This window comes from Choristoneura fumiferana, chromosome 10, assembly GCF_025370935.1.
Source record: "Choristoneura fumiferana chromosome 10, NRCan_CFum_1, whole genome shotgun sequence".
NCBI classification, from domain to species: domain Eukaryota; kingdom Metazoa; phylum Arthropoda; class Insecta; order Lepidoptera; family Tortricidae; genus Choristoneura; species Choristoneura fumiferana.
In genome coordinates, this window is record NC_133481.1 from 19,777,814 (window position 1) to 19,797,062 (window position 19,249).

At 37.9% G+C, this 19,249-nt stretch overlaps 5 protein-coding genes across 6 annotated transcripts; 3 read left to right on the forward strand and 2 right to left on the reverse strand.

The window, feature by feature from the left end:
- Nucleotides 1–792: 792 nt before the first annotated feature.
- On the forward strand, nt 793–1,706 carry RpL36A (ribosomal protein L36A). The gene is made up of 3 exons (XM_074093823.1): nt 793–889; nt 1,031–1,204; nt 1,543–1,706. The coding sequence occupies exons 1-3, from the start codon at nt 887–889 to the stop codon at nt 1,678–1,680; spliced, it is 315 nt and encodes a 104-aa protein (XP_073949924.1). The 5' UTR covers nt 793–886; the 3' UTR covers nt 1,681–1,706.
- Nucleotides 1,707–2,690: 984 nt separating this feature from the next.
- CCDC53 (Coiled-coil domain containing 53) lies at nt 2,691–4,434 on the reverse strand. 2 transcript variants are annotated; one of them, XM_074093821.1, is made up of 3 exons: nt 4,301–4,434; nt 3,912–4,076; nt 2,691–3,740 (listed from the first exon to the last, which is right to left on the reverse strand). In XM_074093821.1, exons 1-3 carry the CDS (start codon nt 4,409–4,411, stop codon nt 3,432–3,434), a joined length of 585 nt encoding a protein of 194 aa, XP_073949922.1. In that variant the 5' UTR covers nt 4,412–4,434; the 3' UTR covers nt 2,691–3,431. The 2 variants fall into 2 exon arrangements, with proteins under 2 accessions (XP_073949922.1, XP_073949923.1); XM_074093822.1 differs by having other exon boundaries at nt 4,148–4,379.
- A 267-nt stretch (nt 4,435–4,701) lies between these two features.
- BCAS2 (BCAS2 pre-mRNA processing factor) lies at nt 4,702–7,221 on the forward strand. The gene is made up of 5 exons (XM_074092842.1): nt 4,702–5,037; nt 5,234–5,397; nt 6,146–6,358; nt 6,468–6,621; nt 7,026–7,221. The coding sequence occupies exons 1-5, from the start codon at nt 4,963–4,965 to the stop codon at nt 7,155–7,157; spliced, it is 738 nt and encodes a 245-aa protein (XP_073948943.1). The 5' UTR covers nt 4,702–4,962; the 3' UTR covers nt 7,158–7,221.
- A 197-nt stretch (nt 7,222–7,418) lies between these two features.
- LOC141431662 (ubiquitin thioesterase otubain-like) lies at nt 7,419–12,651 on the forward strand. The gene is made up of 5 exons (XM_074092843.1): nt 7,419–7,544; nt 7,640–7,939; nt 9,335–9,556; nt 10,141–10,251; nt 12,527–12,651. Exons 1-5 carry the CDS (start codon nt 7,437–7,439, stop codon nt 12,611–12,613), a joined length of 828 nt encoding a protein of 275 aa, XP_073948944.1. The 5' UTR covers nt 7,419–7,436; the 3' UTR covers nt 12,614–12,651.
- Nucleotides 12,652–15,830: 3,179 nt separating this feature from the next.
- Nucleotides 15,831–18,965, reverse strand: LOC141431663 (putative E3 ubiquitin-protein ligase UBR7). The gene is made up of 2 exons (XM_074092845.1): nt 18,807–18,965; nt 15,831–17,819 (listed from the first exon to the last, which is right to left on the reverse strand). Exons 1-2 carry the CDS (start codon nt 18,930–18,932, stop codon nt 15,975–15,977), a joined length of 1,971 nt encoding a protein of 656 aa, XP_073948946.1. The 5' UTR covers nt 18,933–18,965; the 3' UTR covers nt 15,831–15,974.
- Between the last annotated feature and the right edge of the window lie 284 nt (nt 18,966–19,249).

Here is a 19,249-nt window from a genome sequence, read left to right on the forward strand (position 1 = left end):
TTGCTAGCCAAGAGATGCGGATTGGAAACTCGTTCGATGAAAACTTTTTCGTCTAAAAAAAATCATTAGTGTACACTATTTTACCCCTCATACAGGGTAATATTCTCGGAAATAAATGGCAGCACTGAGTTTTGAGGTTAGGTTTGTAAATACAACTTAAAATGAATAAGAGAGGGCTTATATTAACACGAAACACAATATGATTTAAATGTTACCTGGAAAAATACCAAAGCAAACCAAGAAACCAAAGAAACATCAGTTCTGATCGCTCCAATAAAGTGAAATGTTGAATTACTTACTTGTGAAAAGACAATCCTTCAATTTTCGTCTCGCTATCGCTTTTGCAGCCTAGTACACTGCACCGCACCATTTTCAATGGATTTCACGTCAAACCGTACGGAATGCACATAAAAGAGGGCCTTTATTTTGGGACAAAATAATAAAATTTGATTATAACACATCGATCGCGATACAAATGTCAAACTTTGTTTAGCAGATTAATCCGCTAACCTTGAAATAGCCGACACGCGGTGAGGGACAAAAAATGTCAAGCTCCGTCCCTTTTTAACGCATGAATAGAGCAATTTGGTCTCCTCTTCTTGTGCGAATGAAAAGGAAGATGTCCAGCATTCTATAGGTTACGTATATTTATTTGTAACAGATACAAAATATGATTACAGACAGTTTACGTGAATCCGACATATTTATTGCTACTTATTTATCTACATCGTGATATACAGCTGCTAAAATAAAAACTAATTAGATTAAAATGAACGCATTCTATTATTTTTCTTACATAGTAACATTTGGTTTCACGTTTTGTGAAACTATAGCAACACTATCTCTTTTTGACGTTTCTTTGGATCGAGCAAAGTCAAACGCAAAAATGGTTTGTGATTTTCCGAATTTCATCGCAATAAATCTTGCTTTTAGTGAAATTAAATATTTGAAAAGACCGTGAATCGTATTTGATGTGCAATGATTGGTGATACGGTGGTGATATTTCAACAGCGGCACTTGTTATTTTCAGGTGAACGTACCTAAACAGCGCAGGACGTACTGCAAAAAGTGCAAATGCCACAAGACGCACAAGGTATCTCAGTACAAGAAGTCCAAGGAAAGGCACGCCGCTCAGGGCAGAAGGCGTTACGATCGTAAACAGCAAGGTTACGGTGGTCAGTCCAAGCCCATCTTCAAGAAAAAGGTAAACAACATAACCTCAAAAGCCGACATTAGTCGTGCTCATATTTAATGATAAACTGCATTTCACATGAATTCATTACTTCTAATTTGCCTGTCTTTATCTTATTGTTTTTAAACCTGTTCATATTTTATTTAAGTAACATTCACGGACCTAACTTGATAATGAGACTATGTTACTTAAAAATATATTTTTTTCAATATATATAACTTCATCACCTAATCCTCTCTCACTTGTATCTAAAAATCTCTAAAGCCTATTTCGTCCGTCTCGTAGTCTACACCTAAAACTTCAATAAAAAATTGAAGCAGTTCATTAATTTAAATTTCTCCTCTTTTTAGGCGAAAACCACAAAGAAAATCGTCCTCCGTCTGGAATGCGCCGACTGCAAGGTGCGATCACAGGTGGCGCTCAAACGCTGCAAGCACTTTGAGCTCGGAGGAGACAAGAAGAGGAAGGGACAGATGATCCAGTTCTAGACGCGATAATAAATAAGAATAACTAATCTGCTTTTTATTCATCAAAGTTCTTCACAACAGTTAAATCTATGTCTAGTAGTCTTTATTATCCTTATGTCCCTTGGCAAACACTTTTTGGGTCAGTTTCAATTCAGTTGAAGGAGGCACATGGTCATACCACTACATCTGAATTTTAGATAATTTAGAAATTAGGAGCATTGTAAATTTTAGCACAGAATAAGTAATAGTAAAAGTACTGTTAGTCAATAGTCTTTCAATTAATAGTTGCGGTAATGGTGAGATTCTTGCATGATTTCTCAATTACACATGCTCTATGCATTGTAAGTTTAAAGAAATAGCATCTGGAAAAAACAATTATCAAGCATAGGAAAATGCTGTTTTATGAAAACCAGCTTTGTTCAGTATCAGTTTATATTTGCTGAAAGCATGCAATTATTTTATTAATTGCAAGGTAGTCTACCAGGAATAAACCCTTCTGCTAAAGATTCTAGTCTAGCAACTAGAAGTGGAAGAGGAATATGCAACTAAAAGACCGAGAAATTATACAAATAAAAAATATATTTAATGTAATCAAATCAATAAATCAGACTAACATAGGTAATATTTCTTAGACAGCTAATGATTAAAGCTCCAATAATAAGTTGCACTCTAGTTTGTAACAAAACAAAATAAAGTACAAACTAGTTCAAAAATATGGATCTGTGAAAATATACTGAGCGGCAAACAATCTGGCCCTCAAATGTATGCAGAAATAGGTAATTTTGTATGTAGTGGGCCAAATTTTGTGCCGCTGAGTATAGTATACATATACCTAATTTAATTACCACAGCGATAAGGTAGATGAATACATTGGTGATCAACTTTTCAGTTGAGTATAGACAACATTTTTATTCTCTTCCATCTTATTGCATTGGAAACCGGAGTATGGTAAAAAACTACAAATTACATTTTTTTAGTCAACTAGGTACAAGAAGCTATTAATAAGTGAAAAAATAGTAAACATGACAAGCAACAAAGTTTTTTGATAACAGTTTACATAATTTTTTATGGTATGCACTTGGACTGTTTTCAAGGCATGTTTGTGTATGTATATTGAATGTGCAACAATAATGCAAATACATAAAATATTGTTGGGCACAAAACTTTCATCAACATTACAGAATGGGTGTTCTGTAATACATGTCTGCATTTTAATGCATAACCGACAGCATAAGGTTAAATACATATGTCTAGCAGTTTAGAATTGAATTATAAAACAAAGCTAAATCTGAACTGATAAAAAACAGAATAGAATTTGATATTTGATTTGATTTTAATGTCTGGAATGTCACAGCAAGCAAAAGTAAAATTTCATTACACAAAGCTGAAAAAAAACCTCATCACCACAATTTGTCAGTATAAAAATTATAACAGCAAACATACCTAAGTATATCAGAACAAGTATTTGCATTTATATTTATATGTACTAAAATCAAGCTTTAAGCCTGCAGTTAATGTAAGAAAATTAAGTAAGTCCGCCCTTACTTACAGTAGGGTACAGAATTGATATAGATAGTACTTACAGCATTTTTCAGTGGACATGTTACTACTATATGCAATAGGAGACTTACTCAAGCTTTTTACCTTTATTTGCCATTGTTCATATTAAAAATATAGATCTTAGCTTTCTTTGGGTCTCATTAATGATTTAACCCAGAACTATGTACTATAATATAAATATATAATTTGTTCAAAAATATATGTTTCTGTATCTATTTACCTATTAATTTATCTAACATATTAGAATCTAAGCCTTCCAGCATCATTTTTAACTTGACCGCTTGTAAAGGCACACCGACTTGTACCATTTTAACAAATTTCACATACTCAGGACTAATCGTTTCTTTATCTACTGGACTTGGGTCGTTTGAGGTATCTTTTTCGTCATTCGTTTCAGTTTCGTCATGATTTGTTTCCTGAACATCTTGTTTTACTTCTACTTTGATTTCTTGATTGTCTGTGTTTGAGGTTTCTTTCGGGGATTCTGACTGTGGAATGTTTACTTCTGGAATTGATGATAGCTGAAAAAATGTCTATTTAATTTAAAAATCTACAGTAACTTGTTCGGTAACATTAAAATGTTAATAAAAGTGGCTTAAAAATATGAAATTAAATTAGGTATGTATTACAGACCCTACAACTTTTTAAATTTTTAACGACACACGTTGTAATGCACCTAACATAAAATTTACCTTGGACTCCAGTAAAACCATAGAAGCATTAACTTTCTCAAGTTTCCTTTCAAAATGCATCAATTTCTCTTCACAATCTTTTGTAAATTTATTCAGAAATTGTACTGTAGTGACGACGAAATGATTTACGAATGCCAATGTCCTCTTTTGTTGCAATCCTGCTATCTAAAAAATTATAACAGAATGATTAAGAAATATGAAAACTTCTATAAACTTTGCATCGATAATCCACCCACTTTTGTAAAGTCTACATTGCTTATCTCGTGGTTGAGTACAGTTTCTTGTAAGCTCATTATTTATTTATTTATAGAATAAAAATAAAAATGGGAAATAAAATTAGAAACAATTAAATTACTGTCGACAAAACACATTACACGAAAGATTTTTACTTTTTTAATCAATTTCTTGAAATTAAAATGAAATGTCAGGGTGACACTCTTTCCTGGCCCGGATAATACCGGGTTGGAAATACAGAACTTGTTTTTTGTGTACACGCCCATAGAAGTACTTCGAGTTTCGAGTTTCGTAGTCGTAGCGTGGTATTGACCCTGCAGTTTCTATGGGCGTGTACACAAAAAAACAGGGCCGGTATTTCCAAGTCGGTGTTATCCGGGCCGGGAAAGTGTGTCACACCACTTGATGTTTAGAACCTAGAATGTTTGAGCCTTGACTATAAAAGCTTGATTGATTCATAAATGCAAAAATATATATTTATTTCTTTAGGCCAAAATTAGAATTCTATTGTTTGTTTTGTTTTGTTATATTGGTAAAACCTGAAACCAAATTTAATTACTTACGTTTATACAAACAACCGTGGTGTGGGGTATTGGGGCCTTTGTATATTCTAAATTTATCTTGAATTACTTATTTATAAATACTCCAAGAGTGGGGCGCATAAAATTAAATAGTTTATGTAGTCTAGTCTGTTCTGTGGTTAGTGTCAATAAATTTGTCAATTTGTCAAATCTCCACAAGCATAAACACAACAAAACCTCAAAAAATCTCAAATGCAAGGATTTTATCAAAACTGATTTAAATAAAGCACTTTACAATGGCTGGGGAAGTTATAGTGGATGCGTTACCTTACATTGATCAGGGTTATGATGACCCAGGAGTCAGAGAAGCGGTAAGAAATTATACTAACCTAAACGGTTTCTAGAATTTTCGTCAACGTCTCTATTTTTCGGTATAAATATTAATCTGTCAATTAAGCGTTGAAGAAAAATAGGCTTAACCCATACATAAATCGTTCTTGTTGCATAAAAACCTGGTTTTGCAAGTTAACCATTTGAACACTAAAGTTAACTTTCCTGATGTTTTAGGCTCTGTCTATGGTTGAGGAAGAATGCCGTCGCTACAGACCTACTAAGAATTACCTGGAGAATGCGGGTCCCGAGCCGAGTTCTGCGTTTGAGACAGCCTCGCTGCAGAGAGAGATGGAAAGAGTGCAACAGCGGTTACCTATGGAACCATTATCCATGAAAAGGTAATTTTCTTTATGGGATACAAATTTGGTGTTATTGTAATTAAACTTAAATTGTTCATTACTTTCCTTGCGCTTGTAATTTCTGAAACATTTGCAGTGCTTATCTGTCAATTTTATTCCAGAGAGATTTCGATGGATCTATTCAGACTTTATTTATATCTTGGTGTTTTGTGTTCACAAATAAGCATCTATCTATCTATTAATTATAACAGAAAATTAAAAAAAATATTTTCACTTATTGATACATTTATCTTCTTATCATAGTCTTCCATCTTCCTTGCATTAAAAGTTTGCAGAAAGAAGCACTTGTGATGCACACTGATACTCTGTAGAAGGGACATCCCAATATTATGTGAACAAATTTTAAAATTGCTTGACATCAGAGGCGTCTTTACCTATAGTGCAGGGTGTGCATGCCTCTGCTTGACATAATATATGGAACCCCCTTTAAACTTACATAAAAATTTTCAATTACTACATTTCTAGTGTACAGACATCTGTACCTGCTTGTGTAAATGATTTAGACATCATTTTGTGGAGAAATAAGTTTTACTACTTAACTTGGACTTCCCGCAATAACAATCTATTTTTTTGCAGAAAAAAAAATCTAGATATTGGCTGAAATGAAACCGCCCTCTTGAGAGAGTCCACTTGACCTCCCCCTGCATTAGTATGCACAAGTCTCATTTAACTTATGCCCCCTTCCCTTCCAAAACTCGGCTATCTCTAAACATCTCCTATTTCCCAGGTACGAGCTGCCTCCCCCTCCAGCAGGTCGGCTCGGCGAGCCCACTGCCTGGTCGGAGGCCGTGGACAACTCTCACGCGCAGCTGTCTCACCAGGCCACCAGGGTGCTGAACTTGGAGTTACAACTGCACTACGGGACAGAGGCCTGGCGGTCGTACTTGGCCACACTGCAGGCTCTAGTGGGAAGCGCACAGAATGTACATACTAATTTAAGGTATGCTTCTTTATAAGTGCTGACTCAATTAATAAAAATAATGCTCATTGATGAAGCATTGGAAATAACTCATTTTAATTTAAATAACAAATCTACCTACTCTATACAGGAAGCAAATAGCAGGCGTGAACTGGGAGCGCAAGCGGTCGCAGACGGCGAGCGGCGCCCGGCTGCGCGCGCTGCGCCGGCGCTGGGCGCAGCTCGTGTCCGACAACTACCGGCTGGAGCGCGCGCTGTTACAGCTGGCCACGCAGCTGGTCAAGGTGACTGTAGCCACACTCTATACAGTAGGGGGGGGGGGGCGTGCACTGGGAACGAAACTGTGTCCATGTTCTTGAGAATTCGTAGGAGCTACTTGACGATACATTGCGTTGCATATTCGTGGACACAGATTCGTTTTTTCCCACACAAGATGCAAGCTAGTTGCGCACAAGCATCAATTGATGGTGTAGTGCGTATGACGTGCGGTCTTATTGTAATCACAAACTCAAAGGGCCCTATGGGTAAGATGGTACTGACTAGTGGCAGTGTAATCAAACGGGAAGGCTGTACAATTATCAGATAGTGTAAATGACAGTGTCAATACATTAATACTAGAAGAAAATAGCAAAAAAATGCAGTACACTATTTTACTTTTCTTAATATATATTTTTTTACTTTTTTTCAGGCGCAGGGTCAGGCGACGGCTGATGATGGAGAGGCTGCAGACCTCGAAGCCGTCAAGCTGCTGCCCGACAAGCTGAATTCGGAATCAGAAAAGGAGGTGCAGAAGAAAATTGAGGACATGTTTGCTGACTAAATAACAGTAAAAAGTTATTTTATGCTGTATTTTATAAGGATTAAATGTTAAGAATATTTTTTCAGTGCTTTATTTTTTTACTACAATATAATTATTCCCCAAAAATAAGATATGAGATTATCTATGAATGCAGTGTTTGTTGGACTGTTGACCGTGGTTGGAACATTGTGAACAAAATGATGAACTGAACGCATTATTTACTTCCTCTGAGACTGAACGCGACGCTAACGTTTTTTCGCTCGATTGTCATTTGTCGTCACCTGTCAATTTTATTTGAAAATGGCGGACGATGCGTCGAGCAGTAGCGGCTGCACCGGCAATTTAGCGGATAATTCAATAAACCAAGATGAGTTGATTATGAAACAGCAACGAGAGATAGAAAAAGAGGTAAACATTATGTAAAATTATGTGCTACATTGCTCCAATGCCCAATTAATTTGTAATTAGAAAGTACAAAACATTATCCTGTGTTTGTTTTGCAGATTTCAGAGAGTATTCCTTTAGTAGGGGAGCTCGAGCCTTTGTCGTCGTTAGAAAAAGAATACAATGAGGATCCCGTCTACCTTTTAAAAGTAAAAGATTTAGCAGCTAAGTACAAATACGTTCGAAGAACAAGGCCGGACGGTAACTGTTTCTTCCGGGCATTTTCGTATGCGTATCTAGAGCACCTCCTTACCGACAAGGCGGAATACGAAAAGTTCCACGAGCTAGCAAAGAACTCGAAGGATATACTCGTCGCATTAGGCTTCTCTCAGTTCACAGTCGAAGATTTTTACGAGACGGTGAGTGCCATTTTTAAGGTTACTTTTTTTGTTTTGGTTTTTCTTTGTTGTCTGCCTTGTCGATTTTTCTTGGGTCTTGCTGGCTTAGCCAGGAAAAAAGGAGAAATAAGAAGGTTACAAGGATTGTTATAGCTTTGGTGGGTTTTATTTGAATGAAGCTGCTTAACATTTGTGGTTGGCTAGATGGATAAGGTCAATAATGTCATTTTTGTCGTCCTTATACGACAATGGCTGTATGTGAATGGTCAATAGAATCTTAAATTAATAGGATATGAAACTTCTGAATTATGCACACCAACTTTTTATCATAGTTGATTAATTTCAGAACAAGGTTAGAGGTATTTGTTTGTTTACACTGTTTATCAATTACAAACATTCAACATGTAACCATCATTTACGCTAAGAATATGACAAAATTTTAAAAATAACAATGGCAAGTAGTTATAATGCAAAATAAAATATTGAGTAAATATCCTCCTTGTTATTAACATCATTAATGGGCTAGAGGAGTCACAAGTTTTGTAGTTTTAGAAATGATTTCTTGAACCTTTTCCTAGGCTTATCCTATTTAGACATGAAACTACAAATTCATCAAGTTTTGTATTGTTTGCTTTATATTAATGGAAAACGAATTTATTTAACAAATGCACCATATTATTGTAATGAGAGAAAAATAAATATTCATAATTTGACAGTCAAAGGCTAATTGATCTAAGCACCATTTTTGCACTGGATGGCAAATGAGCAAGTGGGTCCCCTGAAAAATTCACTGATTCTGAACATGTTCATAACTCAATTTCTCAAAAAAAAATTGTTTAGGTGAATTAGCCTTTAATGAAGTTAAAAAAAAACCAGTATAGTTCACACTATACTGGTTTTTTTTTAACTTTTTAATCATTGAGCAATTTGTACTTTAGATATTCAGCAGTTATTCTTACTGTTGATCTTTATAAAGCAGGTATGCACGGACCCCACAGCCTGAGTGTCACAATTAAATGCTGATAAATACACCAGGATGTGAAATTTTAGAAATTTTGTTGCAAAATAAATAGATATTTTAATTATGGAGGGTAGATCTAAGTTAACATTAGTATTAACCTTTCATATGCTTGGGCACTGGGCAGTGCAAAATTTAAGACTATATTTTATTATTTTTATCTAAATCCATGTTATATTTGAGACAAAGGATGCTAATGCAGGCTTTTTTTTTCCATTTGCTTCAAAAGGTTACCTGGCTGAATTTAGTGTTTTTGTTTAAAGTACTTAAATTATAAAGTTCTGTAGACATTCTGTTTTGTTGGTAATTTTTATTGAATTTGGTCTACTGAAATTTAAAAAAGACTGAGTACAAAAGTTGGTTAGAAGCTATTTATATTTACTCTCCCATTCTATCAGTTTATGGAAGTGGTCCAACGGGTAGGCGAGCAGGCTGGGGGCCCCCCGGCGGCCGTGGAGGCTGCCCGCGCGGAGCTCCACGACAAGTTCAACAAGCAGGGCTACTCCGACTACATTGTGGTGTACCTGCGTCTCGTCACCTCTGGACAACTGCAGACGCAACAGGACTTCTATCAGAACTTCATTGAGGGACCCAGGACAGTTACCGAGTTTTGTAGACAAGTAAGTTTCATGTTCAATTTATAAGTAGTACCTGGGGGACTGAACTTTGCCTTAGAGTTATTTCTTTGATTAAAGTCAATAATACGAGTTTCTCCAGAAACAAAAGCTAGATCGATTATTCTCCCAGAGAACACATAGCAAATATAAAAGAGGTTGCTGACCCATAATATGTCCAGAATTATCTGTTTAAAAGTATAGTATTTTTTTTTGCCATTATCACTCATAAATAATACCACATCAAAGGCTTTAGCGCGATGATATTGTTACTTATACTTTCAATCACACGCTTGTATACAAACACAACAAATCTTAAATTGCTGTTAGGCCTTCCTACATTTATTTAAAAAAAAATATTTATCATTTGAATATTTGGTTGATTTATTTCATCGCTATTAAATGTGTCAACAGCCACACAACCACTGTTGAACAGAGGCCTTAGATTGCCACAACGAAGGACAACTCACCACTTGCATACACCAGTTAATTAGTTCAACTAAAAAAATATTAAATAATGGCTGTCTCTGGTCGCTTCCCTCCCAGCATTCTAGCGCATATTTGTAGTCTGAACCTTTTGGTCTCGGCAGGAAGTCGAGCCGATGTACAAGGAGTCCGACCATATCCACATCATCGCGCTCAGCGCCGCGCTCGGCGCCGGCGTGCGCGTCAAGTACATGGACCGCGGAGAGGGCAGCCAGGTACGCGACGGAACAGACGGCATCTATGGCCGCTCTAGTACCTTCACATGTGCCGGTTGACAGATCGTCATCATCACGGCTTTTTTTATTTTTATTTTCACCTTTCACCCTTGCTATCATCACGGCTTATAAGTCCCAATGATTGGCGGATTGGAGGGCTGTAGTTCCCACGCGGGCCCAATGCGGATTGGGAACTTCACACACGGGTCTATATCGACTGGTCGAAAATTGTTAGCCATAATGTAATGTTTGACATAACTCTTTTTTTCTCTGAAACCATTTATTTTTCAGAATTGTTATAAAACAAACCTAACCTGACATAAAGTTCTACAGGTGACCATTTAAAAATTTATGAAAAATGTACGGTTTCGGCGGGAGAAAAATTATGACTAACAATAATTATGACGAACATTACATTATGACTTATAAAATTATTGCAGTCGAAAGGATCCCTACACACACACACACACACCTTTGAATTGCTTCGCAGGTCATACAGTCCTCACGATGTTTTCCTTTACTGAAAAATTCGTGGTAAACTTTTAAATGTGATTTCGCACATGAATTTGATAAACTCGGGCTTCTTAGGAGACGGGGGCGTGGAGTTTGACAGAATCCATTATGGAGAACTGGGAAGGTAGGGCCCAGACAGTGCCGGGCTTTCACCACCTAAAAAACTTACGTGTTAAAGTGTCGCAGGGCGTGTGAATTTAACATCAGAATTTAATCAGGGTGTCCACTACAAATCCTAAAAAATCCCTGACTTTTCCCTAGCGACATTTCTAAGTTTTCCTGACCAATCATGTACATTCCAAAGCTGGTTATATGACACTTATGTTTTTTTTTTACTGCCCGAGATACCAAGCTAGACCCGATGATGGGTATTCATTGCACACCAAATGTGCTCACTTTTTACCCGACTGCAAGAAGTGGCCAGTAGTATTGTTTATTTGTTGACTGTTTTTATGGTGCCACTCTTTAATACGTCGCCAGGAACGACTGGTGGCAAAATATCGAGCTAAGTTTTGGGAAATCACGAGTTTTTTCCCTGACTTTTTCGATTTCTAGCAAATTTCCCTGATTTTTTCCTGACCACCTTGAGCTTACCTGTCTTTCCAGAAAGTGGACACCCTGTTAATCTTCATAATTTTTGAGAAAAATATGTGTCAATATTTTCAGGCCCACCACCACGCTGTTTGAAGCCTGCGTGCAATGCCGATATGCCGACAAAAAACAACAATTTATAAAATGAAATAGTTAATTGGCCCTCTAATATTGCTGTGTCCTAACAGGGCGTCACATGCCTGCCGTCCCATAATCCAACTTCATGCAAATTATCACAATGTGTCGTTTTCGTTTCGACGCCCTTGTACGGTGCACGCCCGCTTGAATATTTTCTAACAACGTAACTGAGGAAGTAATTAGAATTTTTTTACCGACGAAAAAAACGGAGGAGGTTCTCAAGTCGACGTGTATATATATATATATTATTATAATATATATTTTTATGTATGACCACGCATAACTTTTTACTTACAGAGTAGTCCGATTTTGATGATTCTTTTTTTATTGGAAAGCGTATACCCCGAGAGTGGTCCCATTTAAATTTGGAAAAAATATTCCTACCCTAAGGGTAGGAAAACAGGGGATGACTGATTGTTCCATCCCTGATTGTACTGTAGGACCAGGCATAACTTTTTACAGAGTAGTCTGATTTTCATAGTTAATTTTTTATTAGATAGGGTATACCTTGAAGTTGGTATTATATACATTTGGAAAAAAAACCCCAAGGGTGGGAAAAAAGTATAAAATAAAAACTTTTTAACAAAAAAATTGAACTGCCGAAAAAACTGAAAAGCAAAAAATAATACCTTTTTTGTTAGATCTTAATCTAGGTACCAGTTTAAAGTCGGTGCCTCAGCAAGTGCCAGGAGGAGTGATAGAAGCCCATCAGGTAGACGACTATAGGTCCACTCCTCCTGGCTCGCGCTGAGGCACCGACTTCGACTTCAAACTGGTACAGTCAAGGGCAAAGATATCGACACGGCCAAAGTTACAAAAATATGTATACACGACTTTATGCACTTAACATTAAGGCCGTGTACTTATACATATTTTTGCAACTTTGGCCGTGTCGATATCTTTGCCTTTGACTGTACCTACCTGTAAGGTCAAACAAAAAAAGTTTTTCGGCGGTTCAATTTTTTTGATAATTAGGTCACTATTTCGGATGCGAATATTCGCAACATTTCTGTAATGAAGTGCGTGTTGGCAGGTGATCGCGCACGACTTCCCGGAGGGCTCTGCGCCGCGCGTCCAGCTGCTCTATCGGCCCGGCCACTACGACATCCTATACGCGTGATGTGCCCCCGGACCCGCAATACACTTTATTACCACCAACCTGGGCCTTTCATTTACTGTATTACCTTTAGGCCGATACCCTTTCTGTGCGAAAAGACGTAGACGTGTTTGTCATAAGAGGGGTCACGCCGCCTGATACCACAGGGCCCCGAAAGTCTGTTACATTACAACACAATAAAATGACTTTTCTCAAACATGCTCGGAAATGTATGCGTTAATATCACGAAATAGAGACATGAAGTTTCTCATTTATGGCTGCCTACCACCTCCCTACATAACTTCTTGGCCTAGGCCATGAAGTATGTATGAAAATCCATTATTGTCCGCTGCTCTAACTTTTTAAATTTGCTTACTAACATTAAACTGACAAAAGAAAAATTACAAACAGCCAACCACCACTACTCTGTAAGCATTTGCGATGCGATGCGATGGGATGCGACGGACGGACGGACGAATGGATGGATGGACGGATGGATGGACGGACGGACGGATGGATGGACGGACGGACGGACGGACTGATGGACGGACGGACGGATGGACGAAAGGACGGACGGACGGACGGACGGATGGATGGATGGATGGACGGATGGATGGACGGATGGAAGGACGGATGGATGGACGGATGGATGGACGGACGGAAGGACGGACGGACTGATGGGCGGACGGACGGATGGATGGATGGATGGATGGATGGATGGATGGATGGATGGACAGATGGATGGACGGACGGACGGACGGACTGATGGACGGACGGACGGATGGACGGACGGACGGACGGATGGATGGATGGACGGATGACAGGACGGATGGACGGACGGACGGACTGATGGACGGACGGACGGATGGATGGATGGACGGAAGGACGGACGGACAGACGGACGGACGGACGGACGGATGGATGGATGGATGGACGGATGGATGGATGGACGGATGGAAGGACGGATGGATGGACGGATGGATGGACGGACGGACGGACTGATGGACGGACGGACGGATGGACGGAAGGACGGACGGACGGACTGATGGACGGATGGACGGAAGGACGGACGGACGGATGGATGCATGGATGGATGGACGGATGGAAGGACGGATGGATGGACGGACGGACGGACGGACTGATGGACGGACGGACGGATGAAATATTTCCTCACATTGTTTGAGAAAAGCACTATACAAGCCTCGGCCAGAACAGGGATTGCTGGACTCGTTTTATTCGGCCTCGTCTACGACTCGGCCGTCTACCCCGAACTCGTCCATCAATCCCTTACTTCATGGCCTCTGCAGTAATGTACTATTTCTCAAACATGCTCTGAAATGTATTAGTTAATTACGAAATGGAGACATTAAGTTCCTCATTTATGGCTCCCTACATAACTTCTTGGCCTAGGTCATGAAGTATGTATGAAAATCCATTATTTTCCGCTGCTCCTTTTAAACTTTTTAAATTTGCTTACTAACATTAAACTGACAAAGGAAAAATTAAAAACAGCCAACCACCACTGCACTACTCTGTACTGTAAGCGTTTGTGATGGATGGATGGATGGATGAAACATTTCCTCACATTGTTTGAGAAAAGCACTACACAAACCTGGGCCAGAACAGGGATTGCTGGACTCGTTTTATCCAGCCGCTTCTACGACTCGGCCGTCTACCCCGAACTCGTCCATCAATCCCTTACTTCATGGCCTCTGCAGTAATGTACTATTATTGTACAACAAGAGCATAAAACGAGCTATTTTACCCGAGACTGTCATATAGCCACCCGAGCCGGTATGGCGAGGATGAATAGACACGTCGAGGGGAAAATGGGTTTAATGCTAGAGTTTTACATTCTGCTTTTCACTTCGATTGCGAGAAAATTAAATAGTAACAGTGGCAACAATTTTTCACTTTGAACCTTTTACTGTTCACGCATTACTATTATAATTATAAATTTTTAGTTTTATCGATCATTTTGATTGATTTTTAGTTTTATATACATTAAAAATTATTTAGAATATAAACTTCTTTATTTGTGGCTGTTTACACCTTGGTCTTAGACGAAGATTTTACTTTATGCACTAGAGCATAAAAAGTCATTTTGTCGCCTAGATCCAGCATAAACACAAACTTTACGAGCATGAGCAGTGAAAAATTAGTTTTTGTTAAGAAGCTTTTTCTCCGTATATTAAATAGAACAATTTGAAATAACTAAATAAATGTGCGCGGTGAAGTTAAATAACGTCATTTCCATACAAATTGCTGGGAAATCAAAGCCTTAAATTCTAAGAATCAGTTGAATCAAATCTAATTGGTACGTCACCATTAGAGGAAAGGGGGTTGAAAATCGCCTAGCATTGCCCGCAATGTGCAAAATTTTACTGGGATAGGTACCAGCCACTAGCTTCCACTATCATGTCTTCACTCTCCACTTCTTTACCCTTTTCCAGGCAAAGTGCATTTATAGCAACCACATTATTATTAAGCCTCTTTATTCAGATGCAAATACAAAAATACTTAAATCTTAACACATTACAGATTTTTTTCCTCATCCAGTCTTCTGCATCTGTGTGCCTGTTGGCAAAGGCCACAAATATCCGACCTTGCTATATTAATAATATGGTACAAAATCAAGTTATAGTACATTACTGTAGAGGCCGGGAAGTAGGGGGTTGCCGGCCAAGTAGATATAGACGGCCGAGTGTAGCGAGGCCGGATAGGGATACGAGGCCGGCAACCTCAGGTTCCGGCCGAGGCTTGTATAGTGCTATTCTCAAACATTAAGTACATGAAATAAAATAAAAGAATACAAGAAATGAAGCTGGCGGGACGCTAGTCTGGTCGCCCTGTTCCTGTTGTGTGGCTGCTGTGCGTGCTGTGGTGTTGCTGCGTGTCGCGCGCGCGCGTTGAAACAAAAGACGGTCGCATTGCCGGCCAGCGGCCTGCAAGGTTGTATGAAATCTCTTTGCAGGCCGCTAGAGTGACCGCGCGCACGCAGCTGAGCCACAACGCCTGCAGCGCGATACTTCTCAGCCTATTATTTGTAACACAACGTCAATATTTCATATCATGTTTGAGAAAATATTGTTATAAGTATTATTCGTTTTTAAATGATGAGGGCATAGGTAAACAACATAAAACTGGGATTTATTTTTGGTAGCGTATCTAAATGCGCGGAGCCTGGAAAAGGGTTTAAAAGAAGGGCGATAGAGGTTTCAGGTAAAATAAAATCACGATATTTCATAAAAGTCGTTTCATTACTTCGCAAGTATTTAAATTAAGAATCGCCGGTTTATGCAAAATCGAGATAATACTAGCAGGGAATGCTATCAATTACTAAAATAAAAAAGTAAATAAAATGGCTTATTACATAACATTAAAATTATTTACAGAAATACACGCCATCCGGTTCCCTCTTAGGCTTCATACCGGCAAAGAACGCCTTGATATCATCTTCTTTAACAACCTCTTTTCTATCTTTAAAGCTTTTCAAGAAATCTAGCAATTTGTCCCTCATTTTATTATACTCTGTCAAAGCATTGATTTGTTGGATCCTTCCAAGAGATGACAGTGCTTCTAGGCCTTTCTCATACTGTGTAGAAGCTGTCCCATCTGTTTTTTCTTTCCCCAGTGTCTCATATGCTGATACAGTATCTTCTGGGTCAATTAGGAACAAGACTGAAAGGTCCTGGTACATAACTATGCATTCATTACAAGTGCATAATTTTTGACGGAAATTGGAAGGCCAAAATGTAGCTCCTTTGAACACTTTTCTCTCATTTCGTAGCCTGGTACACTTAGATCCTTCTAATTTAGGTTTTTTCACTGATATGACATCTACTTTATCATCTGCATCTTCTGTTGAAAGTTTTCGCTTATTCTCTTTTGTCTGGTCTTCGGTAGTTGAAGTATTTACTTCAACTTTTGTACTTTCATCCATTTCAGTATCTTTTTCTATTGAATCATTGATATTTGATGCAGCTGAATCTTTTTCATTTTCTTGGCTGTTTACTGGTTGCTCATTAGGCATTTCATCAATATCTTCTTTGTTTGTTATTGTTTCAGTCTCATTTGTTTTTGGTTCTGTCTCATCCTTGTTTACCTGATCTGCTGCTTCTTCAGTGTTAGTGTCATTGTCACCAGATAATTTGGTTGACACAGAACTTTCTTCTTGCACTTCTTTATTTTCAGTCTCGCCTTCAGCATCATTTGTAGTGACATTGGTAGTGTTTTCTGTATCAATGGTAGCTGCAACATCAGAATTATCTTCTGATAATTGTTCTTTGCTTCCTGTCTCATTTAACTGTGATTCATCTTCCACTTTTTCAGTGCTTTCAGTATCAGTAATATTTTGTTCCTCTGGATCTTTTTCTGCATCTTCCACTTTTTCAGTGCCTTCATTATCTGTAGTATTCTGTTCATTTGTTTCGTTTTCCACAGCAGTTTCCTCAGTACTTTCTTTAAGTTTGTCCTCAAATTCTTCTTCATTAATGTTAGAGCTTTCTGGATCACCGATTTTTGGTTCAATTTGTTCATCATTAGTAAGACTAGGATTTTCTGACTCAGTGGGAACAGCATTATCTGTTACTTCTCCATTTGAATTACCAGCACCCTCTTCGCCTCCAGCTATTGACTCTTCCACAGTCATATTAGCTACCTCTTCTCCATTAGCAGGCTCTTTTTCTGCTTCATCTACTCCATTTAGTTTGCTTGTGTCTCCATTACAAATAGAAATATCACTGTCATTCATATTTATATCAGCATCCCCATTGACAGCATATGTACCGTAATCATGCAAAAAATCATTTTTTTCCATACACCCCTTGCAGATCATTTCAGCATATGCATCACTGGAAGGAACAGTTGCTTCTAAATGTGATTCATGTAGCCAATCTTCACAGATGATGCACTGGATCATCTCTTCTTCAACACCATCAGGATCTGGGTATGGCCGGTGGCAGGTGCAGTATAAACCACTGAAATTCTGATTATATTTGTTTTCATTGTTAAGATCTTTTTCCTTTGAAGTGTATTGACATGGGTGGTTGAATTTAGGGTTGCCACAGTCGCAGCAGAAGTTTCTTTTAGTGTACAGCTCGATGAGATCATGGTTTTCATGGCAGGTGAGGCTACAGGCGAGACACACGCCGGCGCGCTTGGAGGGGTCCTCCTTGGCCTCACTGCAGCAGGTCAGACAAGCATAGAGGGCTTGTCGCTTGATGTAGCCCTGAAACAACATTTAATACTAAATAACAAACAGCATTTAATAATAACAAAGGTTTTTAATGTATCATGGCTCATTGCATTAGAATGGTCACAGTCTACATCCAATAACAAACATACCTCATAAAAGTAATGATTACAGGAGTTGGAGCTAAAAATAGGCAGATAAGATCTTTATAAAAAAAAAAACAGATACTAACTAACATAGATATAAGTTTGTTTCTATCTTATTGTTACTGACAAATTATGGATGCAAGTTTATGGATGAAATAATTTAAAACTTAAAAAGTTCATTTAAGAAAATACAAAATATCCATAGGACTAAAACTACGATTAAATTAACCTGTCCTCTCCCAGAGGCATGAATTTGTGCCCAAAATCCTTAAAGAAGAAGAATCCTGGGAGATGACAGATTAAAATAACTAAAACTAAACCTTAATTAAATTAAAAAGTTGTTCATTGATAGTGACATCAGAAAAATAATGTTGCATCTGAAGCAATTAGTTAAATATTATATTAAGTTGGTAGTCTGTTGTTAATAAGTAAATTACTTAATACTTATCAGTTTAATTAAGTGTTGGTAGATTGATAAAAATAAAGAGCATTAACAAGACCAGTTTACTAATAACCTCCTCCGTTTTTTTTCGTCGGTAAAAAACCTAATTCCTTAGTGATTGGATAAATTTTAGTAAAAATCTAATGAGCAACAAAACGGTTATCCAATTATAATAGTAATCCACATGACAACAGAACACGTTGTAACACCAGTTAGCAGTGAAATGCATGGAGAAACAATGTTTAGTCATAAAAATACATTATTCAACACAGCAATGCAGATATATTTAAGTTATCATTCGTAATCCGACTTCAGACATTTTCTTTGTACAACAAACGTTGAGTCGTCATCGTTTCAAATGAAAAGATCTACGTCGTCATCCATATTTAAATTGAAGTGTTAAGGTTAATTATAGTTTAATATTTAGCGCTTTACCTTGCTGTATGTGCAATTTTTGTCGTCCGAAGCACCAAGAACAGCATTGGCGTCTTCTTCGAACTCCTGTTGTTCTTGTAGAACATCCATCATTGTGACGACTTTTTCGTCGTCGCATTCCGTCATTTCAGCGTCTTCGACGTTCACAGCATTAGTAGACAAATTTGGCACTTCTTTAACGACAAATTTAGCGTAAAATTCACTAAACGTTGTTGAGAGTTTTATTAGGCTTAGTGTTAAATGCCGGTTTACAAATGAGCGCCAACTTGAAGTCGCACTAAAGACAAAGACTCGGACAAGAACAACAAGAGGTTAGACAAGTAGGTAGAGAAAAGGATTTTTTTTTTTTTTTTTTTTTTTTTGTAATTTTATGGCCTGGTTACTAGACCTTTAAGCCAAGTCTTTATTTTCATGTTGTCATATCAGTTATTTGCTCATTGGTA